The 21,052-nt window shown below is 35.9% G+C and overlaps 1 protein-coding gene across 6 annotated transcripts in view; it reads right to left on the reverse strand.

Moving 5' to 3' along the window:
• Nucleotides 1–21,052, reverse strand: part of Qki (QKI, KH domain containing RNA binding) — a 133,361-nt gene that overhangs the window by 71,612 nt on the left and 40,697 nt on the right. For all 6 annotated transcript variants that reach the window (XM_060373678.1, XM_060373677.1, XM_060373681.1 and 3 more), the window contains exon 3: nt 9,819–9,935. In XM_060373678.1, coding sequence (XP_060229661.1) covers nt 9,819–9,935 — 117 coding nt within the window. The remainder of the gene's footprint in view (nt 1–9,818; nt 9,936–21,052) is intronic.

Below are 21,052 nucleotides of genomic sequence, written 5' to 3' on the forward strand. Positions count from 1 at the left end.
GGTAATATGGGTTTAATCTTTAGGCCTCACACGGTGGCAAGAGAAAAACAACTCCAGCAAAATGTCCTTGAACTAACACATGAACATCATGACACAAAGCCCAGCACCACTGCCTATCCCACTTCCCACACAAATACATGTAATAAAAGGTTTTACAAAACAAGAATAAAGGAAAAATTAAAATGTTAAGAAATCTACCCAAATGGTAAGAGACAGAATAGGTAAAGTGGGATAAAAACAAAAATCCTCTAAAAATTTCCCCACCAGACAAATTTGATTTTGAAAGCACATGAATGGTTTAAAGTATTATCTTCAGTATTTTAAAGTATTGACTTCAAGACAATAGTTTAACCAATTACTAAAATGCCAAACCAACTACAACAAATGAATTTTCCCATTGAACTTAAACGATGTTACTAACTACCGCTATTCTGAGTACTTTAAGGAATAGTAATTTATATGTATAGTGTGGGATATATCCTAAAACTGCTTCCATTGTCAGCATCACCAGCAGCAGTGTTTTTCCTGTTACAAAGACTGTTTTATCTTAGCATGGGACAAATGACTCACCATTTTACATCAGTGAGGAAAAAAAAATACAATGAGCTGAAACACATCATAACTGTACTGTTAAAATGAATTCACAGTAATAATGAAAGAAAAGCAAGTCTTGTTCTTCACCTTTTGAGCATTTCTGAGAAACAATTCACTATATTAGCTAGTACATACAGAACTGAGCGTTTCTTCATTTTTCTTTTTTTTTAATTTTTTATTTAACTTTTATTAATTACACTTTATTCCTTTTGTATCCCCCCATAAGCCCCTCCCTCCTCCCCTCCCAGTCCCCCCTCCCCCCCTTTCTGCATGCATGCCTCTCCCCAAGTCCACTGATAGGGGAGGTCCTCCTCTCCTCCTTTCTGATCTTTTTTTTTTTTTGTTCTTCTCAATGCAGTTTATTCAGGAACCTTGAACAATCTTCTGATCCTGGGGAAAGCCAGCCCACAGCTTAAAATAGCCTCTGGGTAGCCAACCCCAGCGTGCCTCGTGGGCAATGCAGATAGGTCCACATACAGGGAAGCAAGCCAGATCCTCATCCTTAGCCAAATATGGAGTTGTTTGTGACAGAGAGCACTCACCATCGGGAAGGTGGAAGGCAGAAACCAGCTCTATCTTTAAGGCACGGCATTACGCAGCTCTCTACAGTTCCCCCTTTTTGTTTTAGACGCATCAGGCAAGAGTAGAGGTCTGATCTCTGATATTAGAAATAAATTGGGACTTTGTACTGATATTCATTTAGGTGTCATCCACCCAAAGAGCATCAGACCTGTCCGATACCTTTTTCTCAGAGGCGGGACCTGGGGCATCAACTTGCATGCAATCAGACATGCTCTTCTCTGGGTCGAAAGCGGCTGACCCTGAGTGCAGTGCTTAGCCTTGCATCCTTTAACATTAAAAATTCTATCTTGCTAGTAAGAAACAACCTGTTTTGCAACAAGTAAAAAAACAAAATTGAGAAAATAAACAGTGATTGCTAAAATCAGAGAGAAAAGACTTGATATTTAGAACAGAAATGAAGACAGGCAAAGATCTTAAGGACTGAACTCTTCTAACTATCCTAGAAACACAGGTGACAGCTATGTAAAATGTTACCATGAAAATGTAACTAGCCATAGAATTGTCAGAACAAATTAAGTCCCTCACACAAAGGTCCATTTCCCTATCTCCTTCTCCTCCCCACCTGCCACCCACTCTAAAGAAATGTACCACTACACTCTTACCTGTCTCTTTCATCCCTCTTAAGAATATGTACTTACATCTATATGAAAACAACTTCTTGCTATACTGCAGTTTTTTAACTGCAGGGAACAGTAAAGGAGACTGCCACAGAGGACCTCTGGAAGGCTCTACCTTGCAGGGTATCAAAGCAGATGCTGAGACTTATGGCCAACCTTTGAGCAGAGTGCAGGGAATCTTATGAAAGAAGTAGAATATAGTAAGACCTGGAGAGTACAGGAACTCCACAAGGAGAGCAACAGAACCAAAATATCTGGGCACAGGGGTCTTTTCTGATACTCCAACCAAGGACCTTTCATGGAGATAACCTAGAACCCCTGCACAGTGTCTAAGAGTGTTGCTCAGTAATAGGAACAGGGACTGTCTCTGACATGAACTGACTGGCCTGCTCTTTGATCACCTCCCTGGGGGGGGGAGGCGGAGCAGCCTTACCAGGACACAGAGGAAGACAATGCAGCCAGTCCTGATGAGACCTGATAGACTATGATCAAAGAAAATGGAGGAAGACCTCTCCTATCAGTGGACTGGAGAAGCATGGGTAGAGGAGGGGATAGGGAAGGTGAGATAGGGAAGGTGAGATTGGGAGGAGAGGAGGGAGGGAGCTATAGTGGGGATACAAAATGAATAAATTATAATTAATAAAAATTAAAATAAAAAAGACTATGTACATTAATATAATCAACATTTATTAGAAAAGCAAAAACCACCTAAATAAAATTATAAATTAGTATATTTTTTAAAAAAATTGCAATCTAAGACATCTGGGGTACATAACCCAGCACCTCAATAAATCAAATAAATGCTTTTGAAAAACAGTATGTTAGGGAGGGAGCTACAGCTGGGATACAAGTGAATGACCTATGATTAAAATTAAAAATAAACAAAACAAAAAACCACTAAGCTGGGCATGGTGGTACACACCTTTAGTCCCAGTGCTCAGGGAGGCAGAGGCAGGCTGATTTCTATGAGTTCGTGGCCAGCCTAATCTACAAAATAAGTCCGGGACAGACAAGGATACACAGAGAAACCCTGTCTCAAAAAATTGAAGAAAAAAACAAAACACCAAGTGCTTTCATAAATAGCAAGAAGGGGAAATGGGGCTGAGTGGAGGACTTGCTTAAGCCAATGGTTCTCAAACTTCCTAATGCTATAGCCCTTTAAAACAGTAGTTACCCCTCAAACATATTATTTTTGTTGCTACTTTGTAACTGTAATTTTGCTACTGTTAAAAATAGTAATGTAAGCTCCACAAGGAGAGCAACAGAACCAAAAACTCTGAGCACACGGGTCTTTCCTGAGACTCATACTCCAACCAAGTACCATGCGCATGGAGATAACCTAGAACCCCTGCACAGTTCAGTGTCCAAATGGGTTCCATAGTAATGGGAAGAGGAACTGCCTCTGACATGAAATGATTGGCCTGCTCTTTGATCACCTCCCCCTGAGAGGGAGCAGTATTACCAGGCCACAAAGGAAGACAATGCAGCCACTCCTAATGAGATCTGATAGACTAGGATAGAAGGACAGGAAGACCTCCCCTATCAGTGGACTTGGGGAGGGGCATGCATGCAGAGGGGAGAGAAAAGGAGGGACTGGGAGGGGAGAAGGAAGGGAACCACAGGGGGGATATAAAATGAATAAAGTGTAATTAATAAAAATTAAAAAAATCTTTTCCCTTCAAAAAAAAATAGGAATGTAAACGGTTTTTTTGAAACAGAGCTTTGCCAAAGTAGTCACAACCCACAGGCTGAGAACCACCAGCTTAAGGGCACTAGCATTACAATGCAGATGGCATTTAACCGGATGTAATTTATGGGTTGTGAAGATTTTGTTTGTTTGTTTATTGTACAGACCATGCTGATCTTGAACTGAGAGGTCTGCTTGTCTCTGCCTATGTAATGCCAGTATTAAAGGTGTGTGCTAGCACATCTGGCCCTGGATATAATTTCAACAAACATTTTTAAAAGAACATTTATGGGACATGAACTATGAGTACTGACTACATATTTGGTGATATAAAGACTCGACTGTCCTAGCTTTATCTGCTTTAAACATTTCAATCACAGGAGGATTTATTTGACTAAACAGGATGAGGCATGAGGCAGGAATTCACAGGCTTCGACCCTTTGTTCCCTCCTGTTTATGACAGGGAAGACCCATAGATCTGTAAACTGGTAACAGAAATCTAAAAAATATTTCTACAAAGACTTCCTCTTTGGAAATAGACTTGCTTTGCCACTATAATAACTATCATTCCACAAAAATTAATAAGTGCCTAGCTATGTCAGAAACAAAACAAAACAAAACAAAAAGAGTCTGTTCTATGATTTTTCTCTCCATAACATACTTTCTATAGTATCTGGATTCCGTTCAAGGACATAATTTTCTATTAGAAAACTTAAGATTAAGTCTGTAAGGAAGGATTCTGAGTTTCAAGGATATTACTGTGTAAGTTGAGGCTCCCTACTTAGAAATCATTATCAAGTACTCCAAAATAAATAAAACATTCCTGAATGTTCACATGTCATAAAGAGAAAATTCTGTAACTGGCCACATGTGACAGGTGGTAATCACAAAGAAAGTAAACAGAACAAAGTTGCACACAAATACCTTCAAGGTATATGTGAAAGGCATACAAAATACAGATAAATTTCAATGTTTAGATGTGAGTTCTATGCCTGCTACATATTTAAAAATTTGTTTTTAAAAGTTGCCTTTAGAAGATTTCAGACGAGTAATAATCTGTATTACATTGTGATTCATTATAAGTGTGTCTGTTCTTCACTTCTTGGCAACACAGCTCTTATTTAGTCTCTTTGTATACGAATCGGGGTTACAGGACAGTCCCAGCACATGAGTGGGTTGCCTAGAAAACCAACACTGTTTTAATTAAAAAGGCTGACACTTTCTAGTTTCCAGAAAAGAAGAGCAAAGGGAACAAAGGATGACTTCATCACCACAATGGCCAATGATGTCACCAGCTGTCATTCCCCAGAGAAGCCTCAGAAAAACTCTTAAGGTCAAAATTAGTAGAATTTCTATGCAGCTCAACGTCTACAAGAACCTGGAAGGTGCACTCACTCTGGGCCTCCATTCCATGTGGCTGTTCATGTGTACACTTTAAATAACCTTCAGTGACAAACTGGCAAGCCTAAATACAATATTATTCTAGCAAATCAATCAAACTTGAGAAGGGGGGATTAGAAAAAGGCCTTACAACTGAACAACTGAAATCAGAGGTGGAGCTGTGCTTGGCTTCTGTAGTGGAGCTCACTCCTGTAACTTTTGTTATCTGATATAATCTCCAAGTACTGCTCAAATTGAAGCAAATTATATGATACCAGTAAATGCTCCTTAGAGACCTATGGATTTTAGAATGTAAGAAGTCCCTGGACATCTAACATCAAGGGTACTCAGTGGTCCGGCAGTTTAAAAAAATACTTATTTTCTTCTCATTCTTAAGAAAACGAACAAAATGTACACATTTTTCACCTATGAAAAAATAAGAAAGCATGAAAGAATTTAATAAAATATGTTAAATTGGCTTCCTAAGTTCAAATGCTGCAGCATTTCTGCAGTTGTTGCTGTTGGAAAAGACTTACAGTAAGAGGTAGTACATCAAACAACATGGTGCGGGCTTTATTTCAAGATCTGACTACATCTTCTTGGCATGCCATTTCTGGCAAATCACTCAAACTCCCTGACAGAAATTTCCTCACCTACAAAATGCAAATGATAAAAACCAGATTATTTGAAACAAATGTGTATTAAATACTGAAACAGAGCTAATACAAATTACACAAATTAAATCAGACAAAATTACCAAAGTAGCTGATTTTCATTACAACTTATTTTCTAACAATGTTGTTACCATAAACATACTCAACTACAGAAATAGACAGTACAGGAGGGACACTGCCATATGCTGCCTGGTACAGACAAGACATTGCTAATAGCATCCTAAGTTCTATCAGTTGTTGCCTGCAGATTCTATCTTACCTACCACATCTTGATGGCTACTTAAAAATTTCAAAACTCGAAACAAATAAACACCAGTGGTGGTAAGCCCACGAATAAGAAAGCAAGAAAATAAAAACAAAATTGCCTTATGAACTTACATTCTTTTTTTGTGTTTTGTTTTGTTTTATTTTTGGATAATCTAGGCAATGGACTTTTGTTTATTAGAATAATTTATAAAGCCTGTCTTGTATATTCCCCTCTACTGTCAATTACATGGTTCAGGAATGGAGCTCAAGGATGATTTTACAGAGAGATGTCTATCCGCTGATTTCCCTGCTGGTATCTGGCACTAAACCACCATCTCAGAATTGCATGCTTCTATCTTCTAAGAAGAGTTAAAAGTGCAGAGAGCTTATTTGCCAAATTTTTCAGGTGGACCCAGGGAGAAGGGTGTCTATATTGTTCTTTCACTATTTGAACTACAAGGGTATATTTTCTATGCTTACTCAATAACAACTATTCACCAAATAGCAAGAAAATTCCATACAAGAAAGTTTATGTTGTGTTCAGTAAAGGATTCAGTCAACAAACACCTTTTCTACCATAACATTTTTTGTTCAAAGTAAATGAAGCAGTAAGGAAATTAAAATTGTTTTTCTAGCTTTCTTCGTACTTTAGTATATATAGATAAAAGGATTAAGAAGCTAAACATTTTTCTTTTTAACTATTAAAGCATACTTATCAGTCTTTACTAATTTATTATTTATTTAAAAAATTAACTATTTGTTATGCTCTTTACCAAACAGAACCAAGCACCAAATGAAAACACCTTCTCTTTTCACTTTATTATCAACACTTTTAAAAGCACATCAGGACTGGGAAAGATAGCTCAATGGATAAAGCACTTGCTTTCCAAGGGTAAGGAACAATTTCCATCTCCACAACCCATGTAGAAGTCATGTGGGTATGGGAGCCCTCCATAATCCTAGTGCACAAGAAATGACGCAGAGGATCCCTAGAGCTATTTAGGTAACTATACTAGCTTCTACGAACAAATGAGAGACCATGAACATACAAGGTGCAGAGTTCAAGTGAGAAACCTGACTCAGTAACATAAGGTAGAGAGCAGTTAATGAAGACACTGGATGTCAAGCTTTGGCCTCTACATGCATGCAGATGCTCACATGTACCCACATATATGACCACATGCATACATATACATATGTATACCAAATGTGCACAAAAGACCACATGTGAATTACCACAGCACAAAAGATGAGTTAGTTACATGCCACAAAATTAAGATTATGAAAACATTTTGATTATAAAAATCTATATAAACATTCCTCACAAAATTCACGTAAGAAAACATCAGTCACACAGAAGCCATTCAGGTTAGCAGGTTTAGTTATAGCATTTTAGCAACACTGAAAATGTATTCTGCAGCTAAATTTATTTTCGGGTATTTTCACTTATTTTACTATTGTTTTCTACATATGTACAATATATATACATACACATTTGTATATTTTGTGTATGTATAGCAGACACATTTTATATATATATGATATATACAACACGTATATATATATAAAATGGACATAATCTCAAGTGTTTCATATCTCAATAGACAATAGGAGAAAACAGAACATGGGAACTGTTTCTACCAGTAAGGTTAAGAATTAGAAACTATCAGCCGGGCAGTGGTGGCACATGTCTTTAGTCCCAGCATTCAAGGAGGCAGAGACAGAATGATCTCTGTGAGTTAAGAGGCCACCCTGGTCTACAAACGGAATCCAGGAAAGCCAAGGCTACACAGATAAACCCTGTCTCGAAAACAAAAGATTCCAATCTAAGCAATCTGAATAATGTTCATTTTATCATTCTTTTCTGCTGAAGACAAAAGTCTCTGCTTGCATCTAAAATCACAACTCCAATTTCTAAGTCTCATCTGTTGAGTATTGTATGATCCAAGTTTAACTTAATGAAGTCAACCCAAATTAACAATTTAAAAGCAGAGAACAGTATTTTAAGAAACAGTATTTCTAAACTAGTGGATATAAACTAATTTTTTTTTTGGTGAAGACTGGTGTGTACTTAAGTTGTCAAAACTTCATTCAATGTCCTTAGACAAATTCATTAGTACTCTTTAAAGCTAATACAACCCTAGAGTCACTCATTCATGGGAGCCACAATTTCAGAAGATAACAATATGCCTAATTCTAAATGTTTGTTTAAAATTTTTATTTAAAAAAAAATTAAATACAACATCTAAAAATGTTCCAAAGAAAAATTATATCTTTTTTTAAATTTTTTATTTAACTTTTATTAATTACACTTTATTTCCTTTTCCGCCTTCCACCTTCCCAGATGGTGAGTGCTCTCTGTCACAAACAACTCCATATTTGGCTAAGGCTGAAAAATTATATCTTATTTACGTAATAAATACACTACTGAAGATACATCACTTTTCTTCAAACTTCCTAGTTATCCACCTCTTTGTGGTGAACAAAAGGGCTACAGTAGGCTTGTGAGGCTCAGGTGACACAGTCATCAAAGCAATACCTTCATGAGTAGTTTTTTTTTCCTATAAATGCCACAAACTGTCCTAATATAAATTGACCCCAGATTTATCATGATAGCTCTTTTTTAAAGTGTATTAATAACAGTCTTTAATAAAAAAATTAAATTAAACAAGTGAAAAAAAATTAAACATTAAAAAAAAGAATAAGTCTTAAAAGTAATAAAACTCATGATTTAAAAAAAAAAATAACCCTTTTCACACAGAAATGTTGCAACAATTTACTTCATAATATTCTGGATAAAAGGAACTAGGCAAATAAAATCTTTCTAACAACAATATGTAAAGCAGATAGTTCCATATCAATTAAACTGACAAAGAAATCCCACGTTTCTGTCTTTTCCCTCCTTCCCCCCGTCTCTCAAGCACACACTCACACAATACTAAAACTAATAATAAAAATAAAGTAGCAGAAATGGTAGTAGGAGTAAGGGTTAAAAATAGAAAGATTCGTAACTAAAGTAAAATGCATAGAAAACTGATTTCAGTCAAGAAAAAAATACTGTTAAAACTAACTGTCCCAACTCATCTGGCCAATCTCATTTAGGGTTTATCAAAATAAGCATTTCAGGAACTAAGCACAGTGTTATGGCTGCAACTTCAGCTATTCAAGAAAGTAAGAGGATAAAAAGGTTGAAGCCAGACAGGGCAACTTATCACGGTATGATCTCAAAAAAAATTTTAAAGGTGTATGGAGGCAGATGTTGCTGCGAATGTGAGACCCCATCTATAACTTAAAGATCTGGTGATGATTAACTCTGTGGTAGCGTACTGGGCCAGCATAACCTGAGATCCTGGGCTCCATCACAAAAACAAAATGCCACTGTTTTTCCCCCAAGATTCAACTGCACATTTTTTACATAAAACACAGTAGCCAAATTCTTATTGGCAGTTTCTATGTTATAAGTGTCAAAAGAGGTTATCACACTGGAGTTACAGATACTTCAGTTCTTGAATTAAAATTATAAACAAGGAAATCAAGATAACGTCTTAAAATGGCTCTGAAGTTTCTCACTGTGGGAATCATGTCCAACACCTATGAGATATGGAAACTGATTTCTGTATTGGCTAACTTAGTGTCAACCTGACACAAACTAGAGAAAAAGGAATCTCAGTTGAAGAAATGCCTACATGAGATCCAGCTCCCTATTGTGGGTGGTGCCATCCCTGGGCTGGTGGTCCTGGGTTCTATAAAAAAGAAGGCTCAGCTAGCCATGGGGAGCAAGCCAGTAAGCAGCACTTCTCCATGGCCTCTGCAGCAGCTCCTGCCTCCAGGTGCCTCCAGCTGCCCTATTTGAGTCCCTACTTGATTTCCTTCATTTGTGAACAGCAATTTGGAAGCCAAATAAACCCTTTCCTTTTCAACTACTTTTTGGTCATAGTGTTTCCTCACAGCAATAAAAACCCTGACTGAGACAGTTACTAAGATACAAAAATGCAAGGGACTCACTCACAGAAGACATACCCACTATCAAGGACTTACCTTCTTTTTATCCCTCATTGAGCCTTTGCCTCGGACCATTATTTTACATCCTGTTTCTGCTTCAAGTTGTTTAGCTGTAAGTCCTCTAGGTCCAAGGATTCTCCCAACAAAATTAAACTGTGGAGAAAGAGAATACAAATTATTCACTTGCTGAAAGTTTTATCAAAGTTATTTGAAAGCATACATACATACTCCATCTCACTTGAAAATGAACCAGGAAGCAAAACCTAGAACTCAATTGCTTGACACATGGATATAAATCATTGTTTTACATGGAATTTCCATATGTATTAATGAGAACTATACAGAATACTCTAGGTAAAGATATTTTATTGAGTTGTCCAACACATAATCTAAGGCAGAATGTATAGTAAGAAATTTATTTAGACAACACTGGATACCATGCAAACTATGAATGCTTTCTACAAAATAAAGATTGTAGGAAAGAATACTTAGGAAAGAGTACTGCTTTATATTCATAGCAAGAAAAATCCTGTCTCCAGAGACAACTGTGTAAGTGACAGTTTCACACTGTTGCTACATTAATGCTAAAACGAGGATTCTACTTCTGTGCCAAGTATACAGACATACTTTTTTTTAAACTTTTTAAAAGATTTATTCATTTATATGCATTGGTTGTTTTGCCTGCATGTATATCTGTGTGTAGGTGCAAGATCCCTTTGAACTGGAGTTACAGACAGCTGTGAGCTGCAGTGTGGGTGCAGGAATTGAACTCAGGTCCTTTGGAAGAGCAGCCAGTACCCTTAACTACTAAGTAATCTCTCCAACCACCCCCCAAAAAACCACTTAGGAGTGTCCACACTGAAGCCTTACACCGGCACACTCATTCCACATTAATATACTTTCACTTTTAAGAGTTAGATAAAAAAAAAAAAAAAAAAACACTTTTTTAAATGACATTTCTTAAACAATTTTATTATGCATCCTTATCTTATTTGCCTTTCTTTTATCCATTCCTACTTTTAACTTATAATTCTAAAAGTCTAGGCAAAGAGTCTAAAATTTTTATGAAAAAGGTAGTAACAGAAGTAAATTGTATAAACAAAACTTTTGTACTCAACAGAAGCTTCTTCAAGTATTCATATTTACATAATTTTAAAAGTAACTAGGAAGAGCATACCTCTCCTTACTGCATAAAAACAACTAGTGTGCTGTAAACATTACGTAGCATACTTTATATTTACCACATCTGCTGGTAAGTGACCTGTATCATCACTGAAAATGTATTCTGCAGCTAAATTTATTTTCACTTATTTCACTACTGTTTTCTACATATGTACAATATATATATACACATTTGTATATTTTGTGTATGTATAGCAGACACATTTTATATATATATGATATATACAACACGTATATATATATATAAAATGGACATAATCTCAAGTGTTTCATATCTCAATAGACAATAGGAGAAAACAGAACATGGGAACTGTTTGTACCAGTAAGGTTAAGAATTAGAAACTATCAGCCAGGCAGTGGTGGCACATGTCTTTAGTCCCAGCATTCAAGGAGGCAGAGACAGAATGATCTCTGTGAGTTAAGAGGCCAGCCTGGTCTACACAACAAAATTGTCAAACAGTACATTACCCAGAACATACACTTCTCAGAGCATCCCCCACCGCTAAGTTACACACAAGTACATATAGGTCAGTATTTTTTAGCTTTCTATTCATTATTCTTGCTACACCATGTTATATTAATTGGTACCACTATATTCAAGAGTATCTTAACTATTCGTGGCCATTTTCCATTCCTGCATATATTTCACTAACTTTGGATACTCGTTAAAGAGTGTGTATTGGGATCAATTACTGGAAATTCAAAACCACAAATAATGGCCCAATTTCTTTTTTTTTTTACTTCTCTCAAGAATGTAAAAACTTTTTTCATTGTGCCTTTATTATTTTTAAGCTATCCCTAAAAACTTAGTTTTCCTGTAAGCTTATACACTTTTACAAATTAACTTTCTGTTTCTAGTATGTAAATACATAATTAGTTTTCTTTATCAACGTTTACCCAGCAACACTGTTTCCTGATTATTGGTTTTTATAATCGTTCTAGGGAGACTGTTCTAGGGGATGATTATGTAAACTGCCATTGTCACTTGCAAAGCATATTTTTTTTCTTTTCCAATTATTTATTTTTCTTTAGTACTCAAATACCGCACCTTGAGTTCACAAACAAATGTGCTTCATTCTCAAACTGCTACTGGCTTAAAGAACAAGGTTGATAAAGGTGTACGTAATCTAACCATTTTATATACAGATCACAGAAAATTAAAACATTTTTATATGTTAAACCAACCTAGTATTCCTGAAATTAGTTTCTCAACGTTTTGGTGGTTAATTAAAAATAACAACAACAACAACAAAACCCATTCACTGTGCTGGAGCACTGGCTCACCAGTTAGCACTGGGTGTTTTCCCAGAAGACCTGGATTCAATTCCCTGCACTCACATGGCAGCTCACAATCGTTTCTAACTCCAGTCCCAGGGAATGCAAAACTGCCTTCTGGTCTTCAGCCACCAGGTATGCATGTGATACAAAGATATAAGTAAATATACATAAAAATAAAAATGAATAGAATTTAAAGATATATACAATACATTCAGGAATATAAATTGTCTAATTTTCTTCTTCCATAATAAGAATCTCAGGTTTGGACATCAAGGTTATTCTTGCCTCCAAACATGTTGGAATGTTTCCAGCTCTCTGGCTGGGCTTCCACGAAACTAGTGCTATTTCTTCTTAAATACCCATTAGAACTCAATGTGATAGACTCAGTTTCATTAATTTTGATATTTTTATACCTTAGCATTGTCAATTTTGTTATGTGTGGTTGTTAGAAATATGTAAATAAAAAAAAAAGAAATATGTCTAGAGTTCCCAAAATTTTATCTTTAAAGTATTGGTCAATCTACAATTTTAAGGATTTAAAAATTTTTTTTTTGTTTATGTGCATGGGAGTTTGCTGTATGCACATCTGTGCACTGTATTCAAATCTAGTGCCTGGAAAAGGCCAAAAGAAGATGTTGGGTTACCTGAAACGTTATGGATAGTTGTGAACCACTATATGGGTGCTCAGTCTCAAACTCAGGCTTTCCAGGAGAGCGGGAAGCCATCTCTCCAACTCTATGATGAGGATTTTTCATTTCTTATTAGTTATCTATGCTATCAGTCTTCCAAGACATAAACTGTTAATTTTGCCACTGGAGTAGATCCATTCTAAAAACTGCGTACAACTCTCCAACTTCATTAGATTATTTTATTTGCAATTTGTGTACCTTTGTTGACCTCTAGAAACTAGAATAACATTGTGACTTGATTTCAAAAGTACAATGTAATATAAGAAATGCTATAAAGTGTTTATCTTAATTAAGCAGCACCTGGTAGGCCCAAGAGCTGACTGACTGTAGTCACAAGCAGTTGCTCTTATGAATTCAGACACAAAGGTAAACGTTCAGTAAATGATTCATTGAAATTTTCATTTTTGGGTTGGCTTATTAAGTGATATTTTGGTTCTTTCCTCTTTATATATCCCTCTTTTAATTCATATCTGCTCTTAGGTTTTTCTTTTCTCCGTTTCCTCCTGTAAATTTTAATACGCTGGTTTTCTAATCTGAAATGGATACTTACTTATTGCATGCTTCCTTCCCCCTCCCTGTGGTATATATATACATATAGATCCAAGCTGTCTTTAATAAGTATTTTCATTACCATTCAAATCACAGTAAGTTTATAGCTATAAAATATAATTTTTCATTTCAAAGGTGTAAGAATTTCCCAATTATTTTTGTTTGATCTCTAGCTTCCTATGCTCTAGACAAAACAAAACACACTATACAAATTATCAACTCCGAATATTTATTTGTTCAGACCTGCTTTTTAACACAGGATACAGTCAATCAAAATTAAAAACTGTGTGTGTGTGTGTGCATACACACTCACCATTCGTGTACATATGGAACCAAGACTAAGCATCTTCTATTGCTCTCTACCTTATTTCCTCTGATTGAATCCAAAGCTCAAAGATTCACCTAGGCTGACCAGTCAGCAAGCTACCTAAGATCTGACTGTTTCACTCCTTACTGATGCCCCATGAAGCTTTTATGTGGGTGCTAGAGTCAAACTCAAGTCCTTAGGCTTTGGCTAGCCCTTTACCCACTGAGCCATCTCCGTAATTGTTTCCACAGTCAAGTTTTCATAAATATTAAATAGGTGCTTGAAAATGAGGCAAAGTCTACTATGACTAGGTCTGTCAGTTAGTTGTTCTTGTGCTAGATCCAGCTCAGGCCTCAACTACATTAACAAGCACTCTATCGTTGGGCTATCTCTAAGGTTACCTGTCCATCTTTTTTTACTTTGATTTTCTGTCTTTAAAAGTTATTTTATTTGACATGTACAAATGTAAAAATCTTACAAGTACAAATGTAAAAAAGGAGGCTTTTTAATTTTCATTAATAGCTTTCTGCCTTTGATCCTACATTATTAACACAGACACGAAATTTTTGTCTGACTTTTCATAATGTGTACTTCTTGACTATATTACTTTTTATCTTTTTCTTTGTTATTTTAACTAGATTTCTATAAAAAATATCTAAATGAATTTGCTTTCAAATTATCTATTTTTGTGTTTTAACCGATCCTATTTGCACTACATGGTTTTATCTAATTTCTTGCTTCCTACACATCCCACCTTTCTGTGTTCCTTTTTCTTTTCTGCCCTGCCTCCTTTTCTCATGGCTGGAGGAAGTTTGTACATTAGGACGTATGTTTATTTCCTTTTCCCTATTACCATGGAAGCTGCATACCTGCTCACTTGCCTTGAAATTACATGCTTTAAAAATACACTATAAGTTTTATTCTTTTAAATTCGTGAGTACATCATCAGCCCAACTCCTGAGTGCCCCCCACTCTCAAGTTCATGGCTCTTCCTTTAATCTCTCTCTCTCTGCTGGATCCATTTAGTGCTCACATGTACTTTTCAGGGCTGATCACTTCGTATTAGTTAGGGGGCTCATCCCTGAGAAAGATTGATTCTCCTCTCTCAGGAGGCATTAAATACCTGTGGCTCATCACCTAGGCAGTGTAACTTTTTAAAGGTTACCTTTTTTCTCAATAGATTCAGAATTAGCATAGTATGTAACAAAAGTGTTAGGGGGTGGAGAAAAAGAAGAAAAGAAACATCATAAGAGATCAATCAACACTTGGCTCTATGTTCATCTCCAGAAAGTCATTCTTACTAGTTCCTACAAGTTCCTAGTTTCTATTGCAGTCTATAAACTTCCCTACACGTTCCTCTAAAATATCCTGGACAGAGGTAGTTACTTCCTTATCCCATCACCCACTTTGTCCAGTTGTGATATATTTTTTTTTCAGTGAAACAGGGAATGGCCTTTCAATATCAAAATGAATTCAACAAATCATACATTCAAGACTTGCCAAGATTAAGTAATGAAAGAGATGTGAGTGGTTTAAGAAAGAAAGAAAAGAAAATTTCCTTGCTTAAGAGTCTACATACATCCTTCTCAAAAACAACAGTCCTGCCAGCTATTCTTCAATCATGTACTCCACCTAGATCTTTGGCCCAAGCATCATTTGAAAGTATTAAATCCAACCTGCTCCATGGCTACAGAATGGCTAGTCTAGCTATACACATGTTTACTAAGATTAACACTTTTAAACTGGATATGCATTTTTTTTTATTTCTAAGTTTTTAAAATAAAGTTTTCTTAATTTTTTAAAAAATTAGCCAGTATATTACATACTGAGCCATCTTCCCAGGTCCTATAAAGACATTTTAGCATTTTGACCAATATTCAAGTTTGGCCCACATCATTTATCAAACCATATACAACTATACAACTATAGCCATGAGAATATTTTAAAAGGTTAATTCTTACAACTATTACTTTAAAATTGTTTTTAAAGCAGATAAAACAGAAATACTGATTCCATAGGGGATAAAATTTTCATACCCTTAAAAACCAATTACTACTGCACCCATGAACCATCAAATAGTTCAAGTATGCTAAAGTGCATACCATAGGGATTCTCATGCAATTGGAATTGTCAAGGTCATCCTTCTCAAAATGTTGTAAGCAAAGAATGAAAAAAAATTAATCATAGCAGCTGCTTTGTCTACTGCAACCAATTTCCAGGTTAATGTGCTATGCCTGGCATTAAAACTCGTTCTGTATTGATTTATCATGCCAGATCTGCAGCTTCATGCAATTAAAACAATGTCAAAACGCTTTCAAAGAAGATCATTTCAAACAGCCTGAGCTAAGTGCAACTTGAAAAGCCAACAGAAGGGAAAGAAAAAGAAAGAAAAAAAAGATATTCATTAACCCTACTGTTTAAGTACAGACCTTTGTGCTTCAGCTCACCAATTATACTTCTTCCAAGTGGCATGTTAATTTCTAAAGGTTTAACAATTACATCTAGTGTTGCTCATTTTTCCTCTCTACATTTTAAATACAAATGATAAGAGGTTTTTCAGTGACGAAATGTAAACAATGAAAACTCCAGGAACCTCCTTAAGCAAGTACAACTAAAAACACAACCCCCTTATGAACCATTATCAAAATAAATGGCTGATTAAAAACTACATTTCCAAAAGCATCTCAAAATCACTTTTAAGAATCACTAAACAGTAATATCTGCTTAAAATTTTGGAATTAAAAAAATTATAAAAGAAAATGCAAATTTTGGGTTGCTTTTTTTTTTATACAAGAAATAATCCTGGAGGCTGGAGAGAAGGCTCAGCAATTGAGAACAAATAAAGCAGGGACTAAGTCTAGTTCTTAGCACCAAGGCCTGGCTGCTCAAAACAGTCTGTAATTCTAGCAACAGGGAATCAGACATATATAAAAAAAATTAATGTTTATAAAAACCTTGCTTGTTTACTATTCTTAACATTGGTATTATCTTAGCAGTGCAGAAGTTAAACTGAGAGCCTCACACATGCTGGGCAAGCATTCTACTACTAGGCAATATTCTCAACCCTATGTCTATCATTTCTATAATTTTAGCTAGACATTTCACAAACCCTTACATTATACCACATAATCAACAGAGTAAGAATTAAACATACCCAATAAAAAGTATGCATGTACTTGCTGCAGAAAACAAAACATGGTCACCTCTAATCTAAGCAGCAATAAAATTTACCTTGGGTAAATATTTACCAAGGCTAATTATTTGAGCCAAAAATACCTAAATAAATATATCAAGATGTCTTTTTTTTATGCATGGGGGGGAGTGAGTTTGTCTTATCTCATTTACAGATTCATATTAATTCTGGCGAAGTAACCAAGGTATTCTGGATAAAAGATTACTTTACACTACATGTAGGAACCATTTAACCAACCATTCATATATTAGGCATTTCTAAACATGACCCATAACTTACAAGTCTTATGTAAATAAAAGACTTCCCACAAAACTATTCCAGTAAAGGCATGAACACCAACTCCTACTACAAAGAAAAATTGCTAATTTTTTTTTCCCTTTAGACAGCTTTCTCTGCATAACCCTGCCTGTCCTAAAACTCACTCAGTAGACCAGGCTGGCCTGGAAATAAAAAATCTACCTACCTCTGCCTTAATCTAAATGCTTAGATTAAGGGTGTGTACCACCACGCCCAGCCTGACAACAAAATCTTTAATAGGCATATGAATTAAGACATTCTAAATTAAGGCAAATCTTTACTCAATAAGGTGCTGAAACCAATCAAAATTTTCACTCAAAACAGACTCAAGTAAACCACATGATTATATTTCTAGAAGCAAAATATGTAGGTTAGAAAACACAGTTGAGTGTGAAAGGTTTTATGCCACAAGCAGCTGACAGTATCTAAGATAGTGTGTGTTAAAAAGCGTACACACAAAGCCTTGTAAACCTCTTAAGCTTTATTTTCTCTATTACTCCTTTATTCAAACCTCTAAATAACTTATTAATCTGTTGAAAGTATTAGATACTTCTAAGTTTTCATCTGGTCATCTGTTCCTTCACTCCTACCCCAAAACTCAGACTCTTCTCTCCATTCATCCCACAACAAATAAACACATTTCTTTCTGGGACTTCCTTGGAGGCTTCCTGAACCTTAAAAAAAGGTGCTTTCTTCTCAATAATTTTGCAAGTTCCTCTTACAACTCTTATCACAGTGGCTAATGATGACCTTGCAGGTCATTCCTGAAGTTAGACACCATTATTAGGTTTCTGAAACCCACCATGCTTTACACAATATAATGCAAACTGTAAATAGATAGACAGATAGATAGATAGATAGATAGATAGATAGACAGACAGACAGACAGACAGACAGAGATACATTGACCAACCATGAAGACAATAAACAGGGAGACACACCATGCTGTACACAATATAATGCAACTTAGAAATGAACAAAGTACTTTTAGACAATTAAAACAATAAACAGGAAGTGTCCCTAACTTAAAAACACAAAATAGAAATTTGAAAACAATCCAAAATGTTTTTAAGCATACTAAGCCATTCAAAAAAAATCTTTTGCATTTCACAGCATTTTGGATTAGATAAAGCTAACCCAGTCAAATCCATGTAAATATTCAAAAATACCCAAAATAGCTGAAATCTGAGAAAAGAAAAATTGATATATGCTGCCAACAAAGAATGAAGCTGATTTTGTCTATTTCAAAAAAAAAATGAGTTTTTAATTAAAAAAAAAATGAATAGGAGATCACCTGGAAATAGTGGATGCCAAAGGTATAAACACAAGAAAGCAAAGGGCAGAGAAATGAGTAAAATAGGGGCTAAAAGATGATTAAGATTAGTCATCAGGGAAATGCAAATCAAAACGACCTGGAGATTTCACCTTACACCCATCACAATGGCTAAGATCAAAAACTCAAGTGACAACACATGCTGAAGAGGTTGTGGAGAAAGGCGAACCCTTCTCCTCTGCTGGTAGGAATGTAAACTTGTACAACCACTCTGGAAATCAATCTGGTGTTTTCTCAGACAATTAGGAATAGCGCTTCCTCAATATCCAGCTATACCACTCCAAGGCATATATCCAAAAGAGGCTCAAGTACACAATAAGGACATTTGCTCAACCATGTTTGAAGCAGCTTTATTTGTAATAGCCAGGAGCTGGAAACAACCCAGATGACCCTCAACTGAGGAATGGATACAGAAATAGTGGTATATCTGCACAATGGAATATTACTCAATAAAAAACAATAACAATTACAGCAATAAAAAACAAGGAATCATGAAATTTGCAGGTAAATGGTGAGAACTGGAAAAGATCATCTTGAGTGAGGTATCAGAGAAGCAGAATGACACAGAGGGTATATACTCACTCATAAGTGGATATTAGGCATGTAATATAGGACAAATCTACTAAAATCTGTACACCTAAAGAAACTAATCAAGAAGGAAGACTAAAAGGCTCAATCCCCATTCAGAAAAGCAAAGAGGATGGACGTCAGAAGGAGGAGAAAACAGGGAACAGGACAGGAGCCTGACACAGAGGGCCTATGAAAGGCTCTCCCCTGCAGACTATCAAAGCAGATGCTGAGACTTATGGCCAACCTTTGGGCAGAGTACAGGCAATCTTATGAAAGAAGTGGGAAATAGTAAGACCTGGAGAGGACAGGAACTCCACAAGAAGAGCAACAGAACCAAAATATCTGGGCACAGGGGTCTTTCCTGAGACTGATACTCCAACCAAGGACCTTTCATGGAGATAACCTAGATCCCCTGCACAGATGTAGCCCATGGCAGTTCAGTATCTAAGTGGGTTCCATAGTAATGGGAACAGGGACTGTCTCTTACATGAACTCAGTGGCTGGCTCTTTGACCACCTCCCCCTAAGGGGAGAGCAGCCTTACCAGAGCACAGAGGAAGACAATGCAGCCACTCCTGATGAGACCTGATAGACTAGGACCAGAAGGAAGGAGAGGAAGACCTCTTCTATCAGTGGACTTGAAGAGGGGCATGTGTGGAGAAGAGGGAGGGAAGGTGGGAGGAAGCTACAGCACGGATACAAAGTGAATAAAGTGTAATTAATAAAAATTAAAATAAAAAAATATTTTAAAAAAGTTACTTTTCAAAGGTTTAAATCACTGACAAACCTTTAAACTAGCCCAAAAAAAGACCTCAAACAACAAACCTCCAAAGGAGACAGCTGAGGTAAGAAACAATCAGAAGAAATTAAAAGACTACTATGATCAATCCTACCAAAAAATTGAACAAATATCTAAATTCCTAAGCATAGGGCTTAGCAAACCAACTCAGACAGTAATCTAAATATGACAAAGATTACAAAGCAATTCAAACTTTCCCATTAAAGGAAAGCTTAATGAACAGATAAAGCTACAAATATTTAAAGAATTAAACCAATCTGTTCCTAACTCTCCTATGAAACTGAACAAAATGCACACTTTCAAGTTCTTCCTTCAAGGACATTACCCAATTCCAAAGCTAGATAAGAATACTAAGAACACAAAAAGTTGCAAGCCAATATCCTTGATGAAGAAAAATGCAAGAATTTTTCTTGCAAAATCACACTAAATTCTCTATTTGAAGTTTGCTCTTCTACGATTAGGGAGGGACAATTCAAAGTTTCCCATTCTCATTGTTTCTATTCAACACAGTAATTAAAGTCCTAGTCAGACTAATTAGACCAAGGAAATGAAATTTAACGTTATCTAATGGTGTGTATGTGTGTGTGTGTGCATGTGTGTATGTTGAAAGGTCCCTTTTGCAAAAGACATGATCTTCTACCTATTGGAAACCTTAAAGATTTCATTAAAAAAAAAAAAAAAAACACTTAGAAAAAATTCAATAGAGTTGCAAGATATAAAACATTTAAAAAATTAGTTTTGGGGCTTTGAGAGGTGGTGGCTCAGTGGTCAAGAGTATTGGCTCCTCTTCCAGAAGACTTGGGGGGGGTGGATTCCTAGCACCCATGTGGCAGCCCACAGCTGTCTGTAACTACATGAAATAAAAATAAGTATATTGTGGGTTAAGAGCACTGTCTACTCTTCCAGAGGTCCTGAGTTCAATTCCCAGCAACCACATGGTGGTTTACAACCATCTATAATGTGATTTTATGCCCTCTTCTGTCATGCAGGTGTACATATTGAAGAACACTCATATACATTAGATAGATAGATAGATAGATAGATAGATAGATAGATAGATAGATAGATAGATAA

Source organism: Meriones unguiculatus, chromosome 20 (assembly GCF_030254825.1).
Source record: "Meriones unguiculatus strain TT.TT164.6M chromosome 20, Bangor_MerUng_6.1, whole genome shotgun sequence".
NCBI classification, from domain to species: Eukaryota; Metazoa; Chordata; class Mammalia; order Rodentia; family Muridae; genus Meriones; species Meriones unguiculatus.